At 40.9% G+C, this 24,138-nt stretch overlaps 1 protein-coding gene across 3 annotated transcripts in view; it reads right to left on the reverse strand.

Moving 5' to 3' along the window:
* Positions 1-24,138, reverse strand: part of LOC134340616 (collagen alpha-1(II) chain) — a 90,085-nt gene that overhangs the window by 19,783 nt on the left and 46,164 nt on the right. For all 3 annotated transcript variants that reach the window (XM_063038063.1, XM_063038062.1, XM_063038061.1), the window contains 11 exons: positions 18,154-18,252; positions 17,953-18,060; positions 17,224-17,277; positions 15,209-15,262; positions 14,961-15,014; positions 11,602-11,655; positions 7,222-7,329; positions 7,084-7,137; positions 5,060-5,113; positions 4,013-4,174; positions 3,560-3,667 (listed from right to left, as the gene is read on the reverse strand). In XM_063038063.1, the coding sequence (XP_062894133.1) occupies positions 3,560-3,667; positions 4,013-4,174; positions 5,060-5,113; positions 7,084-7,137; positions 7,222-7,329; positions 11,602-11,655; positions 14,961-15,014; positions 15,209-15,262; positions 17,224-17,277; positions 17,953-18,060; positions 18,154-18,252 (909 nt within the window). The remainder of the gene's footprint in view (positions 1-3,559; positions 3,668-4,012; positions 4,175-5,059; positions 5,114-7,083; positions 7,138-7,221; positions 7,330-11,601; positions 11,656-14,960; positions 15,015-15,208; positions 15,263-17,223; positions 17,278-17,952; positions 18,061-18,153; positions 18,253-24,138) is intronic.

The raw sequence follows: 24,138 nt of genomic DNA on the forward strand, positions 1-24,138 counted from the left end.
TGAAATATTTCTGCATGACATGGTAAAGCACTATACAAACCTTTCTTTAAGCAATGTGCTGTCATCACGCTCAATGCTGCACTTTCATTGGATGCCGCATTTTGCGATCGTTGTAGCGCATTGTAAGAAATTCAGCCAGATTGTGCACTACAACCCTAATAACTCTTATGCAATCATCCGCAATTTGCAATTAAAATTTATGTGTGCAAAAATAATTGCTTGCCTTTAAAATGCAACTCTGAATGACAAATAGGTACAGCCCTTGACCAGTTTCTGATACACATGGTACAGAGCTGCACCCTACTATTTGTACACATGACAGGATTCGTTCAAGTTTTATGAAAAGTTACTTACACATTTTAGCAGAATATATATCACGTTTAACAGTACATCATAAATATCACAACAGTTTCCAAAATTCGTCCTGGATCAGTATCTTGAAAATGTTCAAAGCACCACAGATTGTAATCTAGTAACTACTCTGACAAAACGCTCAATAATGTGATTCAGTGCCCAATGGGCTCCAATGACACAGTAAATGTGTGATCCAGTATACAATAATATAGTAATACAATTCAGTCCAGTTCATAATATAGTTCAGAGCAAGGTAAGATTAGGTGCACAATGTGATCCAGTGCACAGTGCAATCAAATACACTATGTGAATCAGTACATCTCAGTTTTCTGAACTAGACATATTGTGACCTACGATGGCACTGTTCTGAATACTGTATACAGTATATTATAGGCTTGATCCCATCTTTCTTTTGGATACTTCAGGATTAGATTAGATTCTATACATGGTACAGAGCAGCCCCTCCTTTTTGTACACACTACAGAGATGGTCGTAAATCTATAATTCTACATTGTATACAGCACTGGACTTCTTTTACTGAGTACACTGAAGGACTAGTCCCTATACTACATGTGTATATTTTGTTCCCTATACATTTTATTAAGTCATTTGCAATATATAGGTTCCACAGGAAATTCATCTATGTCCATTTTATAGGATAAATATACAGTCCATTCTATAGGACATGTATACAGTGAAGATTTATGTAGATACTGTACATCCTACAGGGCTGATTCTCAAACAGTACATTCTGGAGGGCTCTTCTAAAATAATAAACATCCTAGAGTCTGGTACTATACAGGCTTGACTTCTTTATATACTGTGCATTATACGAGATTGCCGCCCACTCAGTCCATTCCATTTGGGTGCCCTCTACACTGTCCAATCTACAGGACTGGCCTCTATACAAGGGTGTACATAGGTTAAATAAGTGAGCAAAGATTTTGTAAATGGAGTATCACATGGGAAATGTGAGATTATCCGTTTTGACAGGTAAAATAAGAAAAGAAACATAAATAAATAGGGAACAATTGCAGAGGGATCAGGTGTCCTACTGTATGATTCACAAAAGGCTAGTATGGAGGTAGAGCAAGTAATTCGGAAAGATTATTTATTGCAGGGGAACTGAATACAAAATTAGGGAGGGTATACTTAATATGCATTATTGAGACCACATCTGGTGGATTGCATATGGTGGATTCCTTATTTAAGGAATGATCTAATGTATTGGAAGATGTTCAGAGAAAGTTACAGGATGTGTTATATAGTGCAGCTTCAAAAGATAGGTCTACACTGTACATTTCACAGGTATGATGCCCCTCCTACAATACTGCATACTGCAGGACTGATTGCTTTATTATGTATAATAAGATCTGATCTCTGAACAATCAATCTTAACGATTGGTCTCTTAACTACACTTTGTGTGCTGGTCTCTGTATTGCACTTATTCAGTCCTGATCCTCCACAATATATTAAATCAGGCTGGTCCCTATACAGTACATAATGTGGGACTAATCCCTCTGCTGGTCATTGTGCCTGGCTGGTCCCTTCACTGTACCTCATAAAGGTTTGAAGAAGTTGGTCCCTATACTGCAGTTACAATAATTCTATACTGCGTCTTCTGTGGGGGTCACCTCTATAGGGTACTCACTACAAACCTGGTTCCTATGTTGTACATTCTACAAGGCTGGTTTCTATGCTACCTACTGCAAGACTTGCCCCTATGATACACATTTTACATGGCCAGTCCCTGGGCTATACATTATAAAGATGCTGTCTAAGTACAATATATTCTTAGGCATTAGTCTCTATAATGAACAGACAAGCCTATTCACTATATTGTATATTTTACAGTGTAGGTTTCTGTACTGTGCTTACTATAGGACTGTTCTCCATCCAGAATATTTTATGGGACTCACTTCTGGTTCCTAGTTGGTACTTGTACAGAACATATTTCAGGATCAATCCCTATAATGTACTTATACAACATGGTTGGTCCCTCTAATGTACTTTCTGCACACTATATACTGTACTTACTCCAATTAAAGTTAAAGTCTGTCCCGAGCCATGTGGCTCATTAGGCCAGGGGTTATGCCGGTTACTGAGAGTACGAGACTCCCCCGGCCCCCCCCCCCGGATAGGACGCCAGTCTATCGCGAGGTTAACCCCCAGCATTTGTCGGTACCGATTCTCAGCTGGGTGGACTGGAGCAGTGTGTGGCTAAGTGCCTTGCTCAAAGACACAACACGCTGACTTGGCCGAGGCTCGAACCCACCACCTTCAGATTTTGAGCCCAAAGCCCTAACCACTTGGCCACATGCCACACTTACTCCAGTAGTCGTCCCTATACTATACTTACTCCAGTACTGGTCCCTATACTAAACGTGTAATAGTGTTTATCCCTACACTGTACAACTTATAAGGCACTACTGTAAATTTTACAGGACTGGAGTCTGTACTATGCGTCCTATAGGCCTGGTCTGTATACTTTAATTTTGACAGGCTTCATCATCATACTTCCTACAGTTCTGGTCTACAAACAGTTTGTTCAGCAGAAATGATCCATTTCTGTACATTCTACTAGGCTGCTTTTTATACTGTACATACAACATATGATTCTGTATGACGTATGCGCTACAATTCTACTTCCTTTACTGTACCTCTTATAGGTCTGCATATATATGTAAGAAACCCTATTGTACTGACATTGTCTCTATTCTGTACAAACTACAGGACTGCTCTGTTGGAGTGGTCCTGATACCTTACATTCTACAGGAATAGTCTCTGTACTGAAAATGGTACAGGATAGGCTCCTATATACTCTACAGAACAGAGTCTTACAAGATGTACTACAGAACTGCTCCCTATGCTAGGTTTCCTATGGCCCTGTGTTCTCTATATCACGTGGATTGTCTCTCCTTTTTACTATTACTGAATGTCTTGGCATTTTGTAGTATACATTCGTTCATGCTCCATTTTCTTTTTATTATTAATGCGTTTTTGCTAATATTACTGACTAGTGAATTGAGCCAAAGACCTTCTGGATCTTTCGAGTGTGAATATTGTTGAATTTGATTAGATTTGACTATTACTGAGAGCATAACATAACCCAACATTAAGTGAACCATTTTCCTCCATTAAGTTGGGACTAACTGTACAGAAGGTAAAGGGAGACAGTTTTATGTAATCTTGTGCTATACTTACAGCAGGACCAGGGAGACCTGGGAAACCTCTTTCTCCACGCTGACCAGGAAGACCTACAATACCACGCAGACCAGACAAACCCTGTGGACCTGAAGGACCATCAGGACCCTACCAGAGAATAAAAGAACAACAACATTTAATATACGTGACTTACTCCATGTTTCCTTATGACAGAGAACTCCCCCAGATTCCAAAACCACGCTAGGGGCAATTTACAGCATCCAATTAACCAACCCACAGCAGCGCACCCGGAAGAAACCCACTCGGTCACAGGCAGAACATACAAATTCCATGAAGGCAGCAACAGAGGTTGGGATTGAACCTGGGTCTCTTTGAGCTGTGAGCCAGCAGCTCTGTTAGTTGCACCAATCAATGAAAAGCAAAACATTGACTATAAATACAAAATAAAGCAGGCAGTTGTCAGTGCTTTATTTGCTCTAGCGTTATACTTACAGGAGGACCATCTTCACCAGGTTCTCCTTTCTCACCAGGAGGACCAGCAGGGCCTTGAAGACCAGGGTCACCAGCACGGCCAGCTTGGCCAGGATCACCACGCAGACCTTTAGGGCCATCTTTACCAGGAGCACCAGGAGGACCCACTGGACCAGGGTTGCCCTACATTAACAAAAGAAATTTAAATTCAAGAATGATGAGAATAGAGTAAAAGATTCTCAGCTGAGACTTTAATTAATGTTGCAAAGTGACTGATTTCTTGAATTGCTGCGTAACATAATTGACTTAAAATGGGTTCTTTTATGCACTTAAATTCATAGCCATTTTTCTGAATTTATACTATGATGAGAATAGGAATTCTATATTTGTGTTCCAATTAAACTACCCCCAGCTAATGTTCTGGTTTATCTAAATACTTGCAAGACAAAACAATATGTGATACACTGGGTGGGCCTATCACCAATCTATTCTCATCTAGCCTCAAAGCCCAAACAGTGTTACAATTAATTTCTGATATCTAAATTGTACATGTATCCAATCTTCCGTCAAAGTCAGTACTACTTTATATAGCCAATCAAATATAGCAGATTTTCGATTGTTTGCCAAGTTCCATTATCTGCTAGGGATGGGATTGTTAGTTGTAACCTGCATTTTGCTGACAACTACATTCAATTGTATAGTAGAATAATTTTTTTCTGAATCAGAATATTGATTATTGTTCCATTGTACATATATAGAAGCTCCCCATCTTTATTTAGGATCATTGGCAGTTAGTCTGGGCTAGTAACCTTAGAAAGTATCACAGCCAAGCTTGATGCTGGTCTTATTTCATATCCTTCCACCCACAAGGGTGAGCAGAGAAAATTCCTGACTAATTATCACCATCTTCCACAACAGCCCCAAGCAGTGAGCCCAATTGTTGTGCCCTATTGCCATTGCAGTCTTCTTAAAAAAAAAATCAGTGCTTCTTTTGTTTTATCACTTACTTCCCAAGAATAATTTGTATCCATATATTCAAAAGAAAAGCCAATCTTGAGTTTTACTTACATTAGGACCAGGAGGACCAACTCTGCCAGCAGCACCAGGGAAACCAGTTGCACCCTAAGAAAGGAAAAAAAATCTGAAAGTGATACATCATTTTAATTTACACTAATGCTGAGTTAGCATACACTTTATGCATTGTGGCTTTAGTACCTGACTTATCTCTCTCTATATAATGAATAATACTACCTTCACTGCTCCTATGTGCTTGTAATGCTTCACTAAGAGTAATAGACCACTCCAGCACAAAAACAGGTCCCTCAGCCTATCTAGTCCATGCCAAATGGTTGTACCATTGACCCGCACCCAAATCTATACCCCTCCATGCCCCTCCCATCCATTTACCTTTCCAAACTTCTCTCAAATGTTGCATCTGAACCCACATCTACCACTTCTGCTGGCATCTCATTTCACACTCATGCCATCCTGAGTGAAGTAGATCCCCCCTAAGCCATCCTTAAATATTTCACTTTTACCCTTAACCTATGACCTCTAGTTCTAGTCTCACCCGACCTCAGTGGAAACAGCCTGCTTGCATTTACCCTATCTATACCTTTATAATTTTGTATACAAAATTCCATTAGTACTTTCCTCCATAAGAGGTTACTGTACTTGAAATAGAACATCTGGCCTTGGAACATGCATGGTCATCACTAGAATGGGTGTAAACTAAGATGATTAAATAAACCAGAAGACACGATGCATCTCAGTTACAGGGGTCAGGAGAGGCTATAACTTGGGCAGTCATTAAATGGGTGGAAAATGGGTAGCATGTGCGTGGACTGTGAAAGGGGATCAAGTGGATGTCCACCGTCCACAATAGATTACAAAGTAAGTGTGGTGTGGACGAGGATTAAGTGGGCAGATTGACCTATAATATGGCAGACCATACGAATGTTGCGAAAGGAATTAAAATGGCAGATATGAAAGACAGTGCAATGGATGTTAAGAGAATTAAGGGCATTGATTTTCTGGTGGCGAGGGAGGTAGAGGGTGGGAGGAGTGCATCTGAAAAGATTCTGAAGAAGTTGTGGAATTAACTGAAAGGGGAAACCACCTGAGTCAGGATCCCAGCCCCAGCCTGGTATGTGTTGTGGAAGACTGCCTTAAATCATGCGGAAGCTGCATCCTCAGGCACATTGTAAGCATGCAGGCAATGGACGATGTGGGCATCTTAGATGTCACAGGTAATCCTGGAATGGTGTTGAACATGTGAACACTAAACTACACAATGAATGTCCTCATTTCCATTAACATTTGAAGAAATTGAATCAGGCACATTAAAATGGAATGCTGTGTGATTCAATTTCTCAACATGTATGGAGCAAATATCATGTTCCTGCTTCCACATTTCAACATATTTAAGTTACACAGCTATGCAGGATAACATAGCCATGCCTGATCTGTTGGAACCTACAGTTTAGAATAATAATCCAATTCAAGAGGCCAAGCAAACGGTAAGTCTCAAAAGTTTTTATAAGTTTAAGTGCCAGTTGTTTGCTTCTGGCTTCTGGAAATTTCTAGTATCTTCCTGTCTGGAACTGGTCTTGTTACCTAATGGTTCCCAGTAGTGCCTTAGGTTCAGTCTCCAGCAGTTAGCTGCTGGCTCCCGGCAAATTTTAGCTCTCATTTCTTGGGATCAGAGTCCCAAATCTTAACTGTCAGGTGCTCATGTTTGGCTGAATGCTTCTAGCTACTGGCCCTAAGAAGCATTCTCCCTGTTCTAGGCTCCCATCTTCTGGCTTTAGCCACCAAAGTGGGGGTTTCCAGATTATGGGTACCTTTTACCTCAGAATTACACCTCACATGAGCACCTAGTAACCTGCTCTTAATTTCTAACACATGGTTTCCTGGATTGCAGTTCCAGAAACCTCCTGGAGCTTGTCTTCCACACAGGCAAATTGGGATTCAACATGACTTCAACAGTTTCAGACTATTGATCTCACTGCAACATTGTACTAGTCTTTTATTGAGAGGAATTCTTATTTTCATTTTATTTTAAAGCTCAAATTGAATAAAACCATACTCACAGGAGGCCCTTGGGCACCACGAGCACCTTTGGGTCCAGTTACACCTGTTGGACCCTAAGATAAAGAAGAAAGTAATTTCAATGGGATCATCTGTGAAAGTTGAATCTCTGCTAATTTATAATGTATTTCTTGTCTTACCTGTGGACCAGGAGCACCTGATGGACCCTGAGGACCGGGAGCGCCAGCATCACCTTTTTGTCCAGTTTCTCCAGGTTCACCCTTGAGACCAGCCTGACCATCTGAACCCTGTTGGCAAAGAAAAATGGGAGTGTAAAAAATAGCCTGGAATAATTTTGAAATTGTGATCTCAGCTAACTCAGGAAAGTCCTTAACAAGATCCTACTTTTCTCAGCTAAGGCAAGGGTATGCATTCGACCTGACTTCCACTGACCAGTAGGGGCATTAATACTCATTGCAGCTCCAATTAGGGCATACAGGACATAATGTTTGCAACAGATGCAATAACTGTTGAAGTGACATATGACCAAGTCAGTGGCTGTCGATGTGAATTAAATAACAATTGAATCATGTGAACTAACTAAATAAATAGCAAACAATAGGAACAATTCCATTCCTTCGTTAGCTCAGGCCAGATCTGCCAGCAGTTGGTCCAACTTTCATGAGCCAATAGGGATTGTTTACTAGAAATGGGATTCAAAATTGATTGGTAGATAACAAAATGCAATTACAATGTTTTATGTCATGTTTAACTCAGCACTGGAAATGTGGCTGCATTGTGCCAATCTTGATATTGGTTAACTTCAAATATATCATTTCATGGAGAATGACAGAATCATATGGCATAGAAATGGGCCTGCATTAGGCCCGTATCCTCCTACACCTTACCAGCAAAGCTTCTGTCCAATGCCTTTTAAATATTGTTATTGTATCTGCATCCACTAACTCCTTTGGTAACTTGTTCAAGGTATTCACCACCCTTTGTGTGAAAAACTTGAAATTTCTCCCTTCTCATGTTAAACCAATGCCCTCTAGTTTTAGACTCCCTTACCTTAAGGGAAAAACACAACTGACTATGTCTCTAATTTTATAAGTCTTTGTAAGGTCACCTCTCATCTCCTGTGCTCAGTGAGAAAAATCGGCGGGAGGAGAAAATGGCAGCGCGCTGCGCGTGCGCAGCTCTCCGGTGAAAAATGATGTCGTATCTGTTAAATAGGGGCCATGGACAACTCTGATTTGATGGAGAATGGACGTGAAAGCACAGAGGAACATCTGGAGAAATTTCTGAAACGCCCGTTCGCTGCTGTCGTTACTGTGTGGTTGGGAATCTTTCGGAGGGTAGGCCTCAAAATCCCCGGCCTTGCCTGCTTTTGGCGATCGAGAAGGAGGTCGAATCGTTCAGCAGAGATGTCGCTCAGTACTCGGTGTCGGAGAGCTGATTCGCAGGCTCGAAGTTTTCAGATGACTCAGAGTCAGATTGTGGTCGGCATGGCAGGGAGAGTTTTTCTTCCTTCTCCCGTCTGCGTGAGATGTGGGACATTTGAGAAACTTTGAACTTTACTGTGCTCATGGACTTTCTTCATCAAGTTATGGTATAGTTACACTGTTTGTAACTATATGTATAATTATGTGGTTTTGTCAGTTTTATCAGTCTTGGTTTGTCCCGTGTTTTGTGATATCACACCGGAGGAAATCACAAGATCACAAGATCACAAGACAAAGGAGCAGAAGTAGGCCATTCGGCCCATCGGGTCTGCTCTGCAGCTCCCCCATGAACTAAACTATTCACCCATCTAGTTCCAATTTCCAGCTTTTTCCCCATATCCCTTGATACCCTGACTAATTAGATACCTGTCAATCTCCTCCTTAAACACCCTCAATGATCGGGCCTCCACAGCCATATGTGGCAACGAATTCCACAAATCCACGACCCTCTGGCAAAAAAAATTTCTCCTCATCTCTGTTTTAAATGGGTACCCTCTAATTCTAAGACTATGGCCTCTTGTCCTGGACTCACCCACCAAGGGAAACAACCTTTCCACATCTACACTGTCCAACCCTTTCAACATTCGAAAAGTTTCTATGAGATCCCCTCTCATTCTTCTATACTCCAATGAATACAATCCAAGAGCCGACAAACGCTCCTCATATGTTAGCCCCTGCATTCCAGGAATCATCCTCGTAAATCTTCTCTGAACTTTCTCCAACATCAGTATATCCTTTCTAAGATAGGGGGCCCAAATCTGCACACAGTATTCCAAATGAGGTAATGTATCATTTCTTAATGCATGCATTACTAAATGACAATAAAATGGGACTACGTGTCTTCATAACCTATCTAAATCCCAGCCTATCAAATCTTTCCTTGTAACTCCAGTCCTCCATTCCAAGTTCCTGGTGTCATGGATTCTTGATTACCTGACTGGCGGACCACAGTACGTGTACTTGCAACACTGTGTGTCAGACAGAGTGGTCAGCAGCACTGGGGCTCCACAGGGGACTGTCTTGTCTCCCTTTCTCTTCACTATTTACACCTCAGACTTCAATTACTGCACAGAGTCTTGCCATCTTCAGAAGTTTTCGGATGACTCTGCCATAGTTCGATCCATCAGCAGGGGAGATGATGTTGAGTACAGGGCTACGGTAGGAAACTTTGTCACATGGTGTGAGCAGAATTATCTGTAGCTTAATGTGAAAAAGACTAAGGAGCTGGTGGTAGACCTGAGGAGGGCTAAGGCACTGCTGACCCCTGTTTCCATCCAGGGGGTCAGTGTGGACATGGTGGAGGATTACAAATACCTGGGAATACGAATTGACAATAAACTGAACTGGTCAAAGAACACTGAGGCTGTCTACAAGAAGGGTCCAAGCCGTCTCTATTTCCTGAGGAGACTGAGGTCCTTTAACATCTGTCGGACGATGCTGAGGATGTTCCACAAGTCTGTGGTGGCCAGTGCTATCATGTTTGCTGTTGTGTGCTGGGGCAGCAGGCTGAGGGTAGCAGACACCAACAGAATCAACAAACTCATTCGTAAGGCCAGTGATGTTGTGGGGATGGAACTGGACTCTCTGACGGTGGTGTCTGAAAAGAGGATGCTGTCCAAGTTGCATGCCATCTTGGTCAATGTCTCCCATCCACTACATAATGTACTGGGTGGGCACAGGAGTACATTCAGCCAGAGACTCATTCCACCGAGATGCAGCACAGAGCGTCATAGGAAGTAATTCCTGCCTGTGGCCATCAAACTTTACAACTCCTCCCTTGGAGGGTCAGACACCCTGAGCCAATAGGCTGGTCCTGGACTTATTTCATAATTTACTGGCATAATTTACATATTATTTAATTATTTATGGTTTTATATTGCTATATTTATACTCTATTCTTGGTTGGTGCAACTGTAATGTAACCCAATTTCCCTCGGGATCAATAAAATATGTCTATTTATCTATCTATCTATCTATCGATCTATCTATCTATCAAGTGAATATGCATTTTCAGCAGGAAATTCAATCCTGGGGCAAAGGTTAGTTGATGATAGGTGGCCATACTCTGAATAGCTGTATTTTATTCATATAATACTGGAAAGGACTCCCATACATGACCAGTACAGGCATCCAGGTATAACCTTGCATGGAACCACCCACCCAGCCATCAAGCCTTGCTTCAGTCCCCTGGGCCTTCAGTCAGCATTTAGCCCCCACCCCCACTTTTCCCAGTTGCTTTCACGGCTACTCAGCTGGTTTTAGGCTGAGCACCTCTCACCCTCTGATAATTGTAGCAAGCAGCACATTTTCATTTCTGAAAATGAACAATGCCCGTTGGGTCACCATGAAGTTCCAAGACCTTCAGTATCATCCATATTATGAGGATGGATCCACAACCATCTAAATGATTGTAGCCCCACTGTATTACTCTGCATGCTGCTATAAAAGCATTCTCTAATACCTAGGTCACGCTTTCTCGCTCAGATCAGAAACTCTGAGAGTACTTTCAACCTCCACTATCTAGGAAGAGATATCATTCTCCATCGTCCATGATAGATTTTGGTCTCCATCAGATGAACACAATTGTATCTTCACCACCCAGAGATTCTGGAGGGAGGATCTTAGCGCAATCATCCAGAGTGAGTTGTACCTGATCACATGGGGCAAATGATTCTGCCCTTCAGCTGCTGGTTGAAATAGCAATAATACTACTGAATTAGGGGATATTGATGCCACTAGTCTTAATAGAGCCACTGATTTTGCAGAGGACATAATGGCTGTTGAGGACAGTTTACTAGCCTGTGCATCTGAAGCAATAAATGCTCATATTAAATTGCATGGAAAAAACATTAAACTGAATACTATAAAGTAACAATAGAAATATAATACATATAATTAAACAACACAAAGAAATAAATTGGAGCCAAATGGGTTTACATGTACCCACTCTATGTTCGCTATTTAATAGAAGATGCCTGCATGTTTTTATCCTATATGAAATTGATCACTGTGTAGTGTGCTAATATGCATCTATAACTTATTCAATTATTTGAATCTTTCTGTATCAATACTTACAGGGGGACCAGCAAAGCCAGCAGGACCAGGAGGACCTGTCTCACCACGTTCACCCTGAAATACAAAGATAGTAGGTTATGCATAAAGGTGACCTTAAGTTGTCCAGTGTTATGAAGGGCACTGACCAATGAAGAATGTCGTCCAAAGGATTGTTGTTTATATTCAGCTTATTCATGAATAACTTATTATTTCACATCAACAAAAATTGAAAGTTCACACTGAACATTAAGATAAATTTAGGCTGAAAGGACCGAGCTTTTAACATTATGTATCTAGAACTAAACAAAATATATAAAATAGTTGTTTCCCTTTTGCAGGTCCTCATCATCAGGCCCTGTTCTCATTTGAGGATGATTCAATTTGGTCCCCACTTTAAGCTTAAAAAACATGCAATTTCTTAAAGCTATTCTGTACTTAAAGGAGTTAATTCACACAATCTGTCATTATTTTGTATTTTCTTTGTACAAATCAATGCTGCAATTAGCTTGGATTTTGGAATTTTAGCATGGATATAATTCATAAGCTGTTATAAAAGATACTGCTTTTGAATATTTTTGAATGACAAAATAATAAATAATATGGCAGTTATTACTAAGCATACATAATATCCAAAGGAGATGAAACTGGTTAGGTGATGTTGCAATAATAGTTGCAGCAGCATTGAATGCACAGCCCATATTAAAGGAACAAATTTTGATCCCAAAGGCCAAGAAGCATAAGAAATAACCCTTTCAGGTCTCCCAACCCTAGAGCATTTCCTTCACATCCCAGTCTCACACTGACCAGCCCTTAAGTGATGAGGAACCATGCATCATATCTGGTGAGTGCGAATCAAAATTGATAACTTCAAATTGATCCATTCCAGGTTGACATTGACCTTGTACCCTTTTTGCTCATGCACGTCTTTATTTTCTCTAAACTTGACTATTCCATACCACTCCTTGTTGCCAAAAACCTACCTATGGTTATGCACTCTGCTCAGCTCTTTCTCTGAAACTTACAGGTTACGGCCTTTCAAATGCTTAGTTAGATGCCTTTCAAGTGCGGCAAGGTTCCTGCTGCACTATCTTTGCTGGATGCAGGTTCCTGACCCCACCACCCTTTAGGTGAAAAATCATTTCCTCCAATTCCCCTCTGATCTTTCTACCAATTACTTAATCTATATTCCGTAGTTATTAACTGCACTGCCACGGGAAAGACATCATTCCTGCTCACCTGGACCATACTTCTCAGAATTTAACACATTAAATCTCTGCTTATCTTCCTTTGTTCTAAGACTACTCAGTCACTGTTCATAACTATAAATTTCTAAACCTGGTGATGCCCTTGTCAATCTCTACACCCCATTTAGTGGAAACACGTCTCTCCAGCACTGTGCTGATCAGAACTGTACATATTACTCTGGCTGTGGTCTAATCAGTCAAGTAAACCTAATGCTTTTCCTGAACATATTAAATGTGGTACCCTCAGTGCCCTTCCTCAAGATCTTCAATCAGATTACTGACATTCCTTGATTACTCTTTGCCACTCTAAGTACTGATTTATGTTGCCCCTCATAATTACATCCAACGGTTTGCCCACTACCAATGTGAGGCTGATCTCACAGTCCATTCCCTTCTCTTTTACTGGATAACAGTTCCTCATTAGTTATTTTCCAACCCTGTTGCAGTATGCCTGTAGCCAAAAGGAACTGGAATAGTCAGGGCCTGTACTATTTCTTCCTTGCTTCTTTTAAAAGCTTTGTATATATTTCATCCATGCTTGGCAATTGGTGCACTTTTAAAGATGCTATAACTCTTAATATATACACTTTTTGTTTAATTCCAATATTTTATTATACTTCCAGCCTCATGGTGTGTATATACTATCCACCCCTTCAGTGAAATCAGATACAGGTTATTCATTTAGAACTATATGCGTTTTCTGCCTTCACACACACGGTTTTGGTATCTAATTGAACCTACACTTTCCTAATTACATCCTTTTCCTTCACATGAAAATGTTACTCCTTTTTTCATTGTCATTTTCAATAACTGTGTTAATTCTAACATATTATGATCACTGCCTCCAAAATGTTCTCCCCAGCCAGGTGAAATATCCACCCCTGCATCTAACCCACTAAGCCCTGTATATTGTAAGTTTAGATCTCTCTTTTTTCTAAACTCTGGAGAATACAGGCTTGTCAACTCAATCTTTCCTTGAATGGCAAACCTGCCATCCCTTGACTCAGTCCAGTGAATCCTTATCTTTCTTTGGCAAGTAAATTTTTATTTAAGGTAAAGAGATCAACATTGTGCACAAAACTCCCAAATGTGATCTCACCTAAGTCCTAAATAAATAAATGCAGCAATACATCTTTGCTCCTGGCTTCAAATTTTCTTGCAATAAAGGCTAAAATATCATTTGCTTTTCTACTCATCTGCCTCACTTACATGCTGAGTTTCAGTAACATGTCCAAGTGCTTAAACATGAATTTGAAAATCTACAGTACATTCAATGACTTTGCAGACGAAAGGGAGATTGAAGAATGGATGGTATTTTGGAAAGACAAAGGAATGAAGGGCCTTGGGAAATGTGATGTAGCACATATGAAGGGGAAATAGTTAGTACCCGAGAGACAGAACCATTAAAAATATCAATCAATAGGAAGCTAGGATTGATGCCAGTTTAATGGGATTAAGAGGTAGGTTTGATGGGCAAGATGAGTTTGGAGAGGGCATAGGTGAAGGTAAGAAAGAAACTACAGTAAGATATGACTGGAACTACAGCTAGAGACAACTTTATAAATTTTGAGCCATAAATCATGAGCATTAGTTACAGGTTGAAACTCTCTTGTCCAACAATCTGTGATCTGGCATGAATTGAATTGATAGTACAGATCTGTACTAATAAAGTCATTCTAATTAAGATCTAACAAAGATCCAAAATTAACTAAGGTCTGCACTAATCTGTATCTATTTAACCTATCAGTGCAACTTTAGCGATCTCAGTGACACATTTCCCAATTTAGGGAAATATCAGGTTATGGACTGTCGTTAGAAACTTATGTAATGCAGGAAGCATCTATTCTTAAAATGAAGAGTTCTCCTGCTCAGGGAAAGATGACTGGGAGCAATTTCTGTGGTCCAGATTTTCTGTGGTCTGGTCAAGTGCGACGAGAGAGTTTCAACCTGTATTAAGTCTGCAGGATGGAATTCTAGTATCTGCGTAATTAGGCACTGAACAAGGTATGTTATCTTAACTCCCAAATTGGGTTTTTAAATTCAGTATAAATCCCAGAGTTCATGTGGGATCTAAAAAAATCTCATCAGCTATGCTATATTATTTTTGAAGTAAAGAAGAACATCTTTCACACTTACAGGAGCACCACGAGTACCAGCAGCGCCTGTTGGACCACGAGGACCTGCCTCACCCTAAAGAAGACAGAAAAATAAGTGTTATTAAGAAGTAGGGGGCAGCCAAAGTAATAAAAAGGAAAACATCGAAGCATTTCAATATATATATTTTGTTTATTTAAGGTGAGAAGCAACATATAAGTAACCTCTGCAAATATGATTTAAGGTGGTTTGTTAGCATTTTGTACAAAAATAAAATTCAGTATTTTTACCTTCTCTCCGTTGGGACCAGACGGGCCAGGTGGACCAATGGGACCAGTTAAACCCTAGAATAAGAAAGAGAATTAACAATCACACTAGATTTCAAAGTGAAGTTATAACACATGGAGCTTGCCACTACATGAACTGTTGTTGATAACACATTCATTACCGTCAGTAATACTGTATACTTGAAAGCAGAAGGAATGAATTGAACTGACAGTGGAATTTCCAGGTGACAGTCACCTGCAAGTTGGATTGCATAGAGCCAAATTTTTAGGTGCTATATGATTCCGTTTCAAGAATAAAAAAAGCATAAAGGAACATTGCATTCTCAGTGTGATCTTCATAGCCTGCATGCTTCAGTTGGGCCTATACACAGAGGAGCCCTGCCATGGGCAATGGCATCCAATGGTGACGGAAGTACACTTGGACGATTCTTCTGGGATTTTCATGCCAAAATAGGCATTCACAGAGTTTGTGGAGTCTTGTGCTAAGAACTTGCCTAAGGAGGGAGCACCAATGCCTTTGAGTGGAAAGTCCCCCAAACCTCAGTAAATATATTTAAGACAAGGTTGGATAGATTTTTGCATAGTATGGGAATGAAGGGTTATGGTGAAAAGGCAAATAGGTGGAGATGAGTCCATGGTCAGATCAGCCATGATCTTATTGAATGGCGGAACAGGCTCGATGGGCCAGATGGCCTACTATTTCTTATGTTCTAAAAGGTGGTGGATTCAGCCCAGGACATCATGGATAAAGCCTTCCCAACCATTGAGCACATCTACATGAGACATTGTCATAGAGAAGCACCATCCGTCATCAAAGATCCTCACCACCCAGGCCTGCTCTTTTCTTGCTGCTGCCATCAGGTCGAAGGTACAGATGCCCCAGGCCTTACACCACCAGGCTCAAGAACAGTTACTACCCCTCAACCATCAGACTCTTGAACAAAAGAGGATAACTACACTCATTATATTTCTGGTGTTTCCCCAACTGGTGGTCTCACTTTAAGGACTTTTTATCTTGTTATTTTATGCCCTTGTTATTTATTGCTATTTACTTATATTTGCATTTGTACACTTTGTTGTTCATTGATCCTGTTTACAGTTACTGTTGTATAGATTTGCTAAGTATGCCTGCAGGAAAAAAAAGAGTCTCAGGGTTGTATGTGGTGCCATGTATGTACACTGATAATAAATTTTACCTTGAACTTTTGAGCTTTGAACTTTAGGCAAAATACTTATATATGGCTCCCCTTTGGACATCCCATACACGTTCTTTCTGTTTGTGGTGACAACTTCCACCATCCACTCTTCCCTGCCACCAGCAAGCTCAGATCAACAGCTCAGTGATCCTGCCTCCTCAGTATCTCTTTGCCATCTCCCCACCCCCGCAGACTACTGACCTACCAACTATTATTCCCCCCACTTGACCCAAGCTGCTGACCATTGCCTCAGCAAAACACCCTCTGGCAGCTTATACCACTCTATCAATCTCCCACCGTAAGCTTCTCTCTACTCTCTCCTCTCTACTAACTTATTGATCCTGCATACTGATTCAGGAAACTGACTCTTGCACCAACCTCCCCAGTGACCTTCTTATGATCTCCATCTCAACATCCTGTCTCAACTCCCCTTTCAAACCATGTCCACCTATACCCACTTCCTATCTCAGACCCCTGGGCCTCTTTCCTTACTGACCCCACCCCAATCCATAGACCCGGACCTGGATTTACCCAATTTGCTTTGGGCAGTCCACCATTATAAAGCTAAAGTGCTTCCCATTGTACAGACTATTCGACAGAGGGCAATATCTGTAGTAGGTCCTCGAATTTTGCAGTTGCCGAAGATTGCACGAGGTTGGGTAACCATATCAAGTATGGGGTGTCAATACAGGCCGAAATCTCCTATGTTCACAGCGTATGTGGCACAATCCAGAATGCCCATCTTTTTTGAAGCAACACATTAATGAACACATATAAATTGAAAACAATGTTGAAAATGTGATTGTGGAGTGTTTAACTTACTCGTCCGCCATCTTTGCCAGGTGCGCCCTCAGGACCTTTCTCACCACTGTCACCCTGAGAAACAAATGAGGCGGAGAGGCAAATGAGTTCTGTGCTAGTATAACAATGAAATTTTACTTACTTTACTTCCTGATCCCATAAACATCGTTCCCCCCCCACCCCTCCCATCATCAAATTTTATGTAAAATAGAAGAATTTTTGTTCATTACAAATATGGCACTACTAGCGCTCAAAGAACTAAACCAGGTCTCAACAGCATGAACATTTGAGAATGTGAGAAATTTAAACACACTATTAGGCCCCAAAAGACTGCACTTTTTGATTGATCAACCCCAGTCTGCTTGCTGCCTTCTTAATTTTTTTTCTGGCTAGGTGAATATCCAGTGGCTCACTGAATCTGCTGATATTGTCTGCTTCGATTGCCTTTCTGGTAACTTGTTCCACCCCATATTGTCCTTTGTGCAAATATTTTGTGTAACTCATAATCTCATCATTTTTTGTGCCTGTTCCTAAGAAGTTCACATGATCAGCTTTGTCAATTCCTGTCTTCATCCCGAAACCCTCAGCCAGCTTGTGAAAAAGTCTCTTTTCTAAGGAAAAGATTTAGGAACTCAGGCTAGAGTAAGAATAGCATAGCAATGCCAACAAACGAGAATGACTTGCAGAAAGTGTGGTCTATTAGTGTCACACATTTAATTAAGGTAGGAAGGACTAAGATAGGAAACTTACTCTGTCGCCTTTTGGGCCAGGAATTCCAGCAGTACCCCTTTCACCTGGCATACCCTGGAGACCTGGAGGACCTTGAGCACCATTGGGACCAGAAGGACCAGCTGCACCCTGTGAAATGAAACGAGAGCCTAGTTAGAGAAAGGTCTTCATAAATGCTTAAATAAAATGGTAGTTTTCATACGAGTAAAGGTAGAATCCTACCTTAGGACCATCAGAACCAGGAGTACCTGGAAGACCACGGGGACCCTGCAGACCCTGAGAACCTGGAGATCCACGTTCACCTGGAAAACCACGTTCGCCCTGAGGACAAGGACAGGCATGTCACTTAATAGGGATTTGACCAAAGGTAAAGCCAAAGCACAACTTGGATAAGCTTAGAAAGAACAAGAAAATGAATATAATAGGGTATGTTACATGATATGAAATTATACCATAAATAGAATACATAATGCAAGGTAGGGTGTATGCTAGACTCAGAGTGTTTAACCACAATGGGATGTGGTGATTAGTGCCAGGAATATACAAGTGTACTGGGTATGTAACAACATTTTAAAATACAATTTATTCAGTTGTTGGGATCTGAGCGCCACTGGCAAGATTACATTCATTGGCCATAGCTGAATACCCTCAAGAAGGCAGTGGTATGCCACTGCAGTCCCTCTGGTGTTGTTGAGGAGAGAGTTCCATGATTTTGATCTAACAGCAGTGAAGGGCTGGTGATATTTCCAAATCAGGATAGTGGTGACTTGGAGGGGGAACCTTATGGGTGCTGGTGATACCACTGAGCCTGCTGTCCTTGTCCTTCTCTGTAGCAGAGGCAATGGAGTATCCTGAGTGTGTAAGTGCAGTGTATATTGTAGATAGTACTCACTGCAGTCACTGTGCACTGATGGTGGAGGGAATGCATATTAGAGTGTTGGATGGTGTGTCAATCAAGTAGGCTGTGTTGTTTTGGATGGTATTGGGCTTCCTGAGAGCTATTGGAATTGGGTAAGTGGAGAGCATGCCATCACACTCCTGACGTGCCTTGTGGATGGTGGAAAGTGTATGGGGTGTCAGGAGGTGAACCAGCATTCCCAGCCTCCCCCCTGCACTTGTAGCCACAGCAATTCTGGGGCCGGTCCATTTAAGTTTCGAGTCAATGGTAACCCCCAGCACGTTGATGCTTGAATCAGTAAAAGTATAGGGATATATTACATGAGAGGAACGTGAAGCAGGATAGGAGCATATAGCAGGATATAGATATGTAACAAGATATGGATGTAAAACCGTAGAGTATGTAATAGCAGAGAAGAATGTACAAAAACACAGTGATCTGTAAAGCTATAGGTGGCTGTAAAAGTACAGGCGTGCCCATGTTAGGGAGGGGTTGCATTCCAAAAAAATGCCCATACTGCGGTTTACTGCGACATCAACTGTGCATGTCAAGAAACACAAGCTGAACAAAAAAAAGAGTTTAATTCTAAACTTTTTTCATGAATTCCATGTTAGCGCATTTTATTCTGTATCTCAAATTTTCGAGTTGAGTTTTGTGAATTCTGAAAGGGCAAATTTCTGTAACCCGAACAGCTATAAATTCGAGCGCCATCTATATAAGAGGTCTGTGTCAGTGTGGAGTCTATAACATGATATATAGTAGATGTATAACTGTATAGAGATGTGTAATAGTGCAGGTGTCTGCACCATTAAGGGGATGTGTGTGGCACAATAGATTTTGGACAACATGGGTATTGTAGCACTGTGAGGATATAACTGCCTAAGGAAATCTAGCCTTTCACAGATCTGCAAAAGAATGTGCAAAGTGATCTGTAATACTACTTGGATATGTAAAATTAAAAGGTTGTGTAACAGTATGGTAGGTTCTGTATCAGCATGTGTATTTGTAACACTGGATTTTGTATCAATATGGGATGGACTGGGATGTCATAATGTTTAGCACCATAGGGGCCTGTAACAGTATGGGTGTGGTTCTGTAAAAGTACAGTGTTATTTAATGGCAAATGGCTATATTACACAACGGCAGCCAATAACAGTGTTATTGGAGGTATGAATCAACAATGCAGGAGGATAGTAATAGTACAGATACATGTAGCACTACATGTTTTTGTAGGAGCAGAGAAATCTGTAACAGGCCATGAGGTACTGTATATAACATTATATAGAGAGATTTGTAACAATATAGACGTATGTAACTCTATAGGGATCTGCAATATCATGGGGGTCAATAACTTTTTAACGTTATAGCTATGAGTAATACAATCAGATGTATGCAAAAGTAGAAGAACTTGTAACCCTATTCACCAGGGGAAGGGAAGAATTTGTAAAAGTATAATGGTTTGTAACACCAACAAAGTCGTAACAGAGTAGGAGCATCTGTAACAGTTTTGAGTGGGTAGGGAGCTGGTCTGTAACATATAGTAGCATTGTAAAATTATTAAGATGCAAAACACTTTTAAACCGCATAGGGAAAGTTATTGTATCGGGACATATAATATTAGAAGAGTCTGCAGGATGAAAAGAGGTCTACAACTATGCAAGAATACATAACACAACAGGGGACTAACAGTTTAGGGTTATGTACTGGTATAGAGATCCGAAACATTACAGAGATTAGCAAAGGTATGGGAGAACTGAAACAGTATGGGGGAGGATCTGTAACAGTAATGGAATCTAAGATAGTACAGGGCTTTGAATATAGCAGTAGAAAGTAGATAGATATGTAACACCATACATGCCTAAAACAGTACAGGGGTGTCTAACTGTATGGGGATTTCAGTAACTCATAGGGATATGGAGTACTATAGGAGCAGGAGTATAACTGGATAACGTGAAATCATGGGCATCAGTAACAGTAAATAAAATGTCTGTAACATTACTGGGATCTTTAACACCGCAAAAGTCTGTAACTGTATAGTGGTAAGAAACAGTATAATAGCCAGTAATGTTACTGGGATGTAAAGTACCATCTGTGCTTGTAACAAATCCAACTGTACATAAAGGGAATCTAACAAAACAGGTCTGTAACAGAAAAAGGCCATGTGACAACAGGGGACTGGGGTAGTGGTATACAGATATATAACAGTACAGGTATTCCTGAACTTCTGATTTATGAAGTTTTTTGCTATGACATCATTGACTCTTTGACATACGTTTTCAATTTATGAAGCCACTTTTTGCTATTAACAAATAGCGCCTACTACCTGTGAATAGAGTCCACTGAATAAAATTTCTCATAATGCAATTTCCATTCTGTTTTCAATTCATCAAATTTTGTTTAGTGAAATGTTTCCCAGGAATGTAACACTTACATAAATTGAGGAAAGGCTATACAGAGATCAATAATGGTATAGGGGGAGTGTCTGTAACATTATGTGGATAAATAACACGGTTGGTATATGTAACAGTGTAAGAGTCATAAACAACAATGGGGGCTTGTTACACAGTAGGGATGTGTAATATTATAGCAATCTTTGACACTATAGGGCAGAGTATTATCGGAATATATAACAATATAAGTGCCCGTAACTGTGTGTTTGTAACTATGGAGATGGAATGGGGCTGTAATGACAATGGAATAGTTTTCATAGAAGGCAACATAATATCATTGGGGTCTGAAATGTGTAAACCAGTGTACAGACATGTAACACTGCAGGAGCCTGTAGCACTTCAGGAATCTGTACTTTGACAGTGATGCGTATGTAAAGGGGCTAGGTTTGCAGTGATATATGGATGTATAACATTGCAAGGGTCCACAACATTATGAAAAACAAGAGGTGGCAGTCTGTGCAGTGAGAGCTTAGCCTGTATCTTTGTAGGTATATGTAAAACTTAGGGGTCTGCAACAGGGTCTGAAGAAGTCCAGAGAATGTAACAGTACAGAGTATCACCACCAGGGTGTGTAACAGTATTAGGGAAATAGAATGCCACAAAAGTGTGTAACAGTAAAGGGTTCTAAGAAAGTAGAGGGATCTGAAAAGTATGGAGATTTGCAACAGAAGTGGATGATACAGTATGAAGGTGGGCTATTACAGCATAGTGTAAAATTGCAGAGATCTGTATGCAACAGCATGCAGGTGGGTCATTATAGCACAGTGGTATGCTGCAGTGGTCTGCATGTATAAGGGCCTGTAACAGAACAAGATCTGTAACTGTACACGAGTATCTGCAATAGCATAAGATGGTTGGGGGGTGTGGGGGATGGAGTATTCACATAGGCATATGTAAAATTTAGAGAGAATTATAACTTTGTGAGGTGAGGGGACTCTGTAAGATTACAGGGGTGTTCAGTAATTGATTGAGAATACTAACTGCATGGGAATGCATGTGTAATAGTCCAGGGATAGATAAAACCACAGGGATCTATAGCAGCATATGGGGTCTGAGAAAGTAATGAGGTCTGTAACATTATATGGATGTTTAATATTATGGAGACTGTTAAAAAGATATGGGTGTCTAACAGTGCAGGGGAACTTTTTAAAAAGGAATACTCAACACTAAAGGGGTCTGTAACAACACTAATATCTTAATTATACAGGTAACAACAATTCAGGGCCTGAAACATTGCAGGAATTTGAAGCACTACAGGCATTTAGAAACAGTATAGGGAAGGCCAGTGAGAGTCTATTAGATTATAAGAATATAGGCATCTGTAAGAGTAAATATAACACTGCATGAATGTGTAACCCTGCAAAGTTAGAGAAGTCTACATATCAAAAGGGATGTATAGCAATATAGAGAACTGTAACATTATAGGGATTAGTACCTATAGTGGGTTTGTAACATGGTTGGGATGTGTAAGTGTATAGCAATTTCTAACAGTACAAGGGCTCTGAAATACTGTAGGGATATGCATCGATATTGGGCTATATAATACTTTAGCGAGCTATAGTGATATGTAATACCGCAGGAGACTAAAACTACATTCTGTGGTTAAGAAGGCATACGGTGTATTGGCCTTCATCAATCATGGGATTGAGTTTAGGAGCCGAGAGGTAATGTTACAGATCTACAGGACCCCAGTCAGACCCCACTTGGAATACTGTGCTCTGTTTTGGTTGCCTCCTTACATGAAGGATGTGGAAACCATAGAAAGGGTGCAGAGGAGATTTACAAGGATGTTGCCTGGATTGGGGAGCATGCCTTATGAGAATAGGTTGAGTGAACTCGGCCTTTTCTTCTTGGAGCGACGGAGGGTGAGAGGTGACTGAATAGAGGTGTATAAGATGATGAGAGGCATTGATCGTGTGGATAGCCAGAGGCTTTTTCCCAGGGCTGAGATGGCTAACACGAGAGGGGAATAGTTTTAAGATGTTTGGAAGTAGGTACAGAGGAGACGTCAGGGGTAAGTTTTTTACACAGAGAGTGGTGAGTGTGTGGAATGGGCTGCCGGCTACAGTGGTGGAGGCGGATACGATAGGGTCTTTTATGAGACTCCTGGATAGGTACATAGAGCTTAGAAAAATAGAAGGCTATGGGTAACCCTAGGTAATTTCTAAGGTAAGGACATGTTCGGCACAGCTTTGTGGGCCGAAGGACCTGTATTGTGCTGTAGGTTTTCTATGTTTCTACACGGACCTTTACCTGTAGAGTGGTCTGTAACATTACAAGGAACTGTAACAGGACTGATATAGGGCAACACAGCTAGTAGAGCCATTGCCTCATAGTGCCAGAAATCCAGGTTCATTCTTGGCTGTGGGTTTGTGTGGAGTCTGCAAGTTCTCCCCGTGACTGTGTGGGTTTCATCTGGGTGCTCCAGCTTCCTTCCACATCCCTAAGGTGTGCAGGTTGGTAGGTTAATCGGCTGCTGTAATTTGCTGCCGGTGAGTAGATGGGGGAAGGATAGAATTGGTGGGGGGGGGCGGAGTTGATGGGACTGTGAGGAGAATAATAAAAATTTGGATTGGTGTAGGATCAGTGTAAATGGATGATTGATGGTCGGCACCGACTCAGTCGGCTGAAAGGCCTCTTTCCATGTTGTATCTCTCTCTAACCCCAAGATATGTAATTCTGCAGAGGTCTCTGAGTAACACAGACAGGGGATCTGTAACAGTATGGGGAGAGAATCTAACAGCAATTCTACAGAGGCACCTGGCAATGTAGGGATTTAGCAGCACTGCAAAGGGTCTGTAAAAGTAAAGGTGGATTGGTTACAGAGAGCTTGTAATGTTAAAGGGAGGTGGAACACTG

The sequence above is a fragment of the Mobula hypostoma genome, chromosome X1, assembly GCF_963921235.1.
Source record: "Mobula hypostoma chromosome X1, sMobHyp1.1, whole genome shotgun sequence".
Taxonomy (NCBI): Eukaryota; Metazoa; Chordata; class Chondrichthyes; order Myliobatiformes; family Myliobatidae; genus Mobula; species Mobula hypostoma.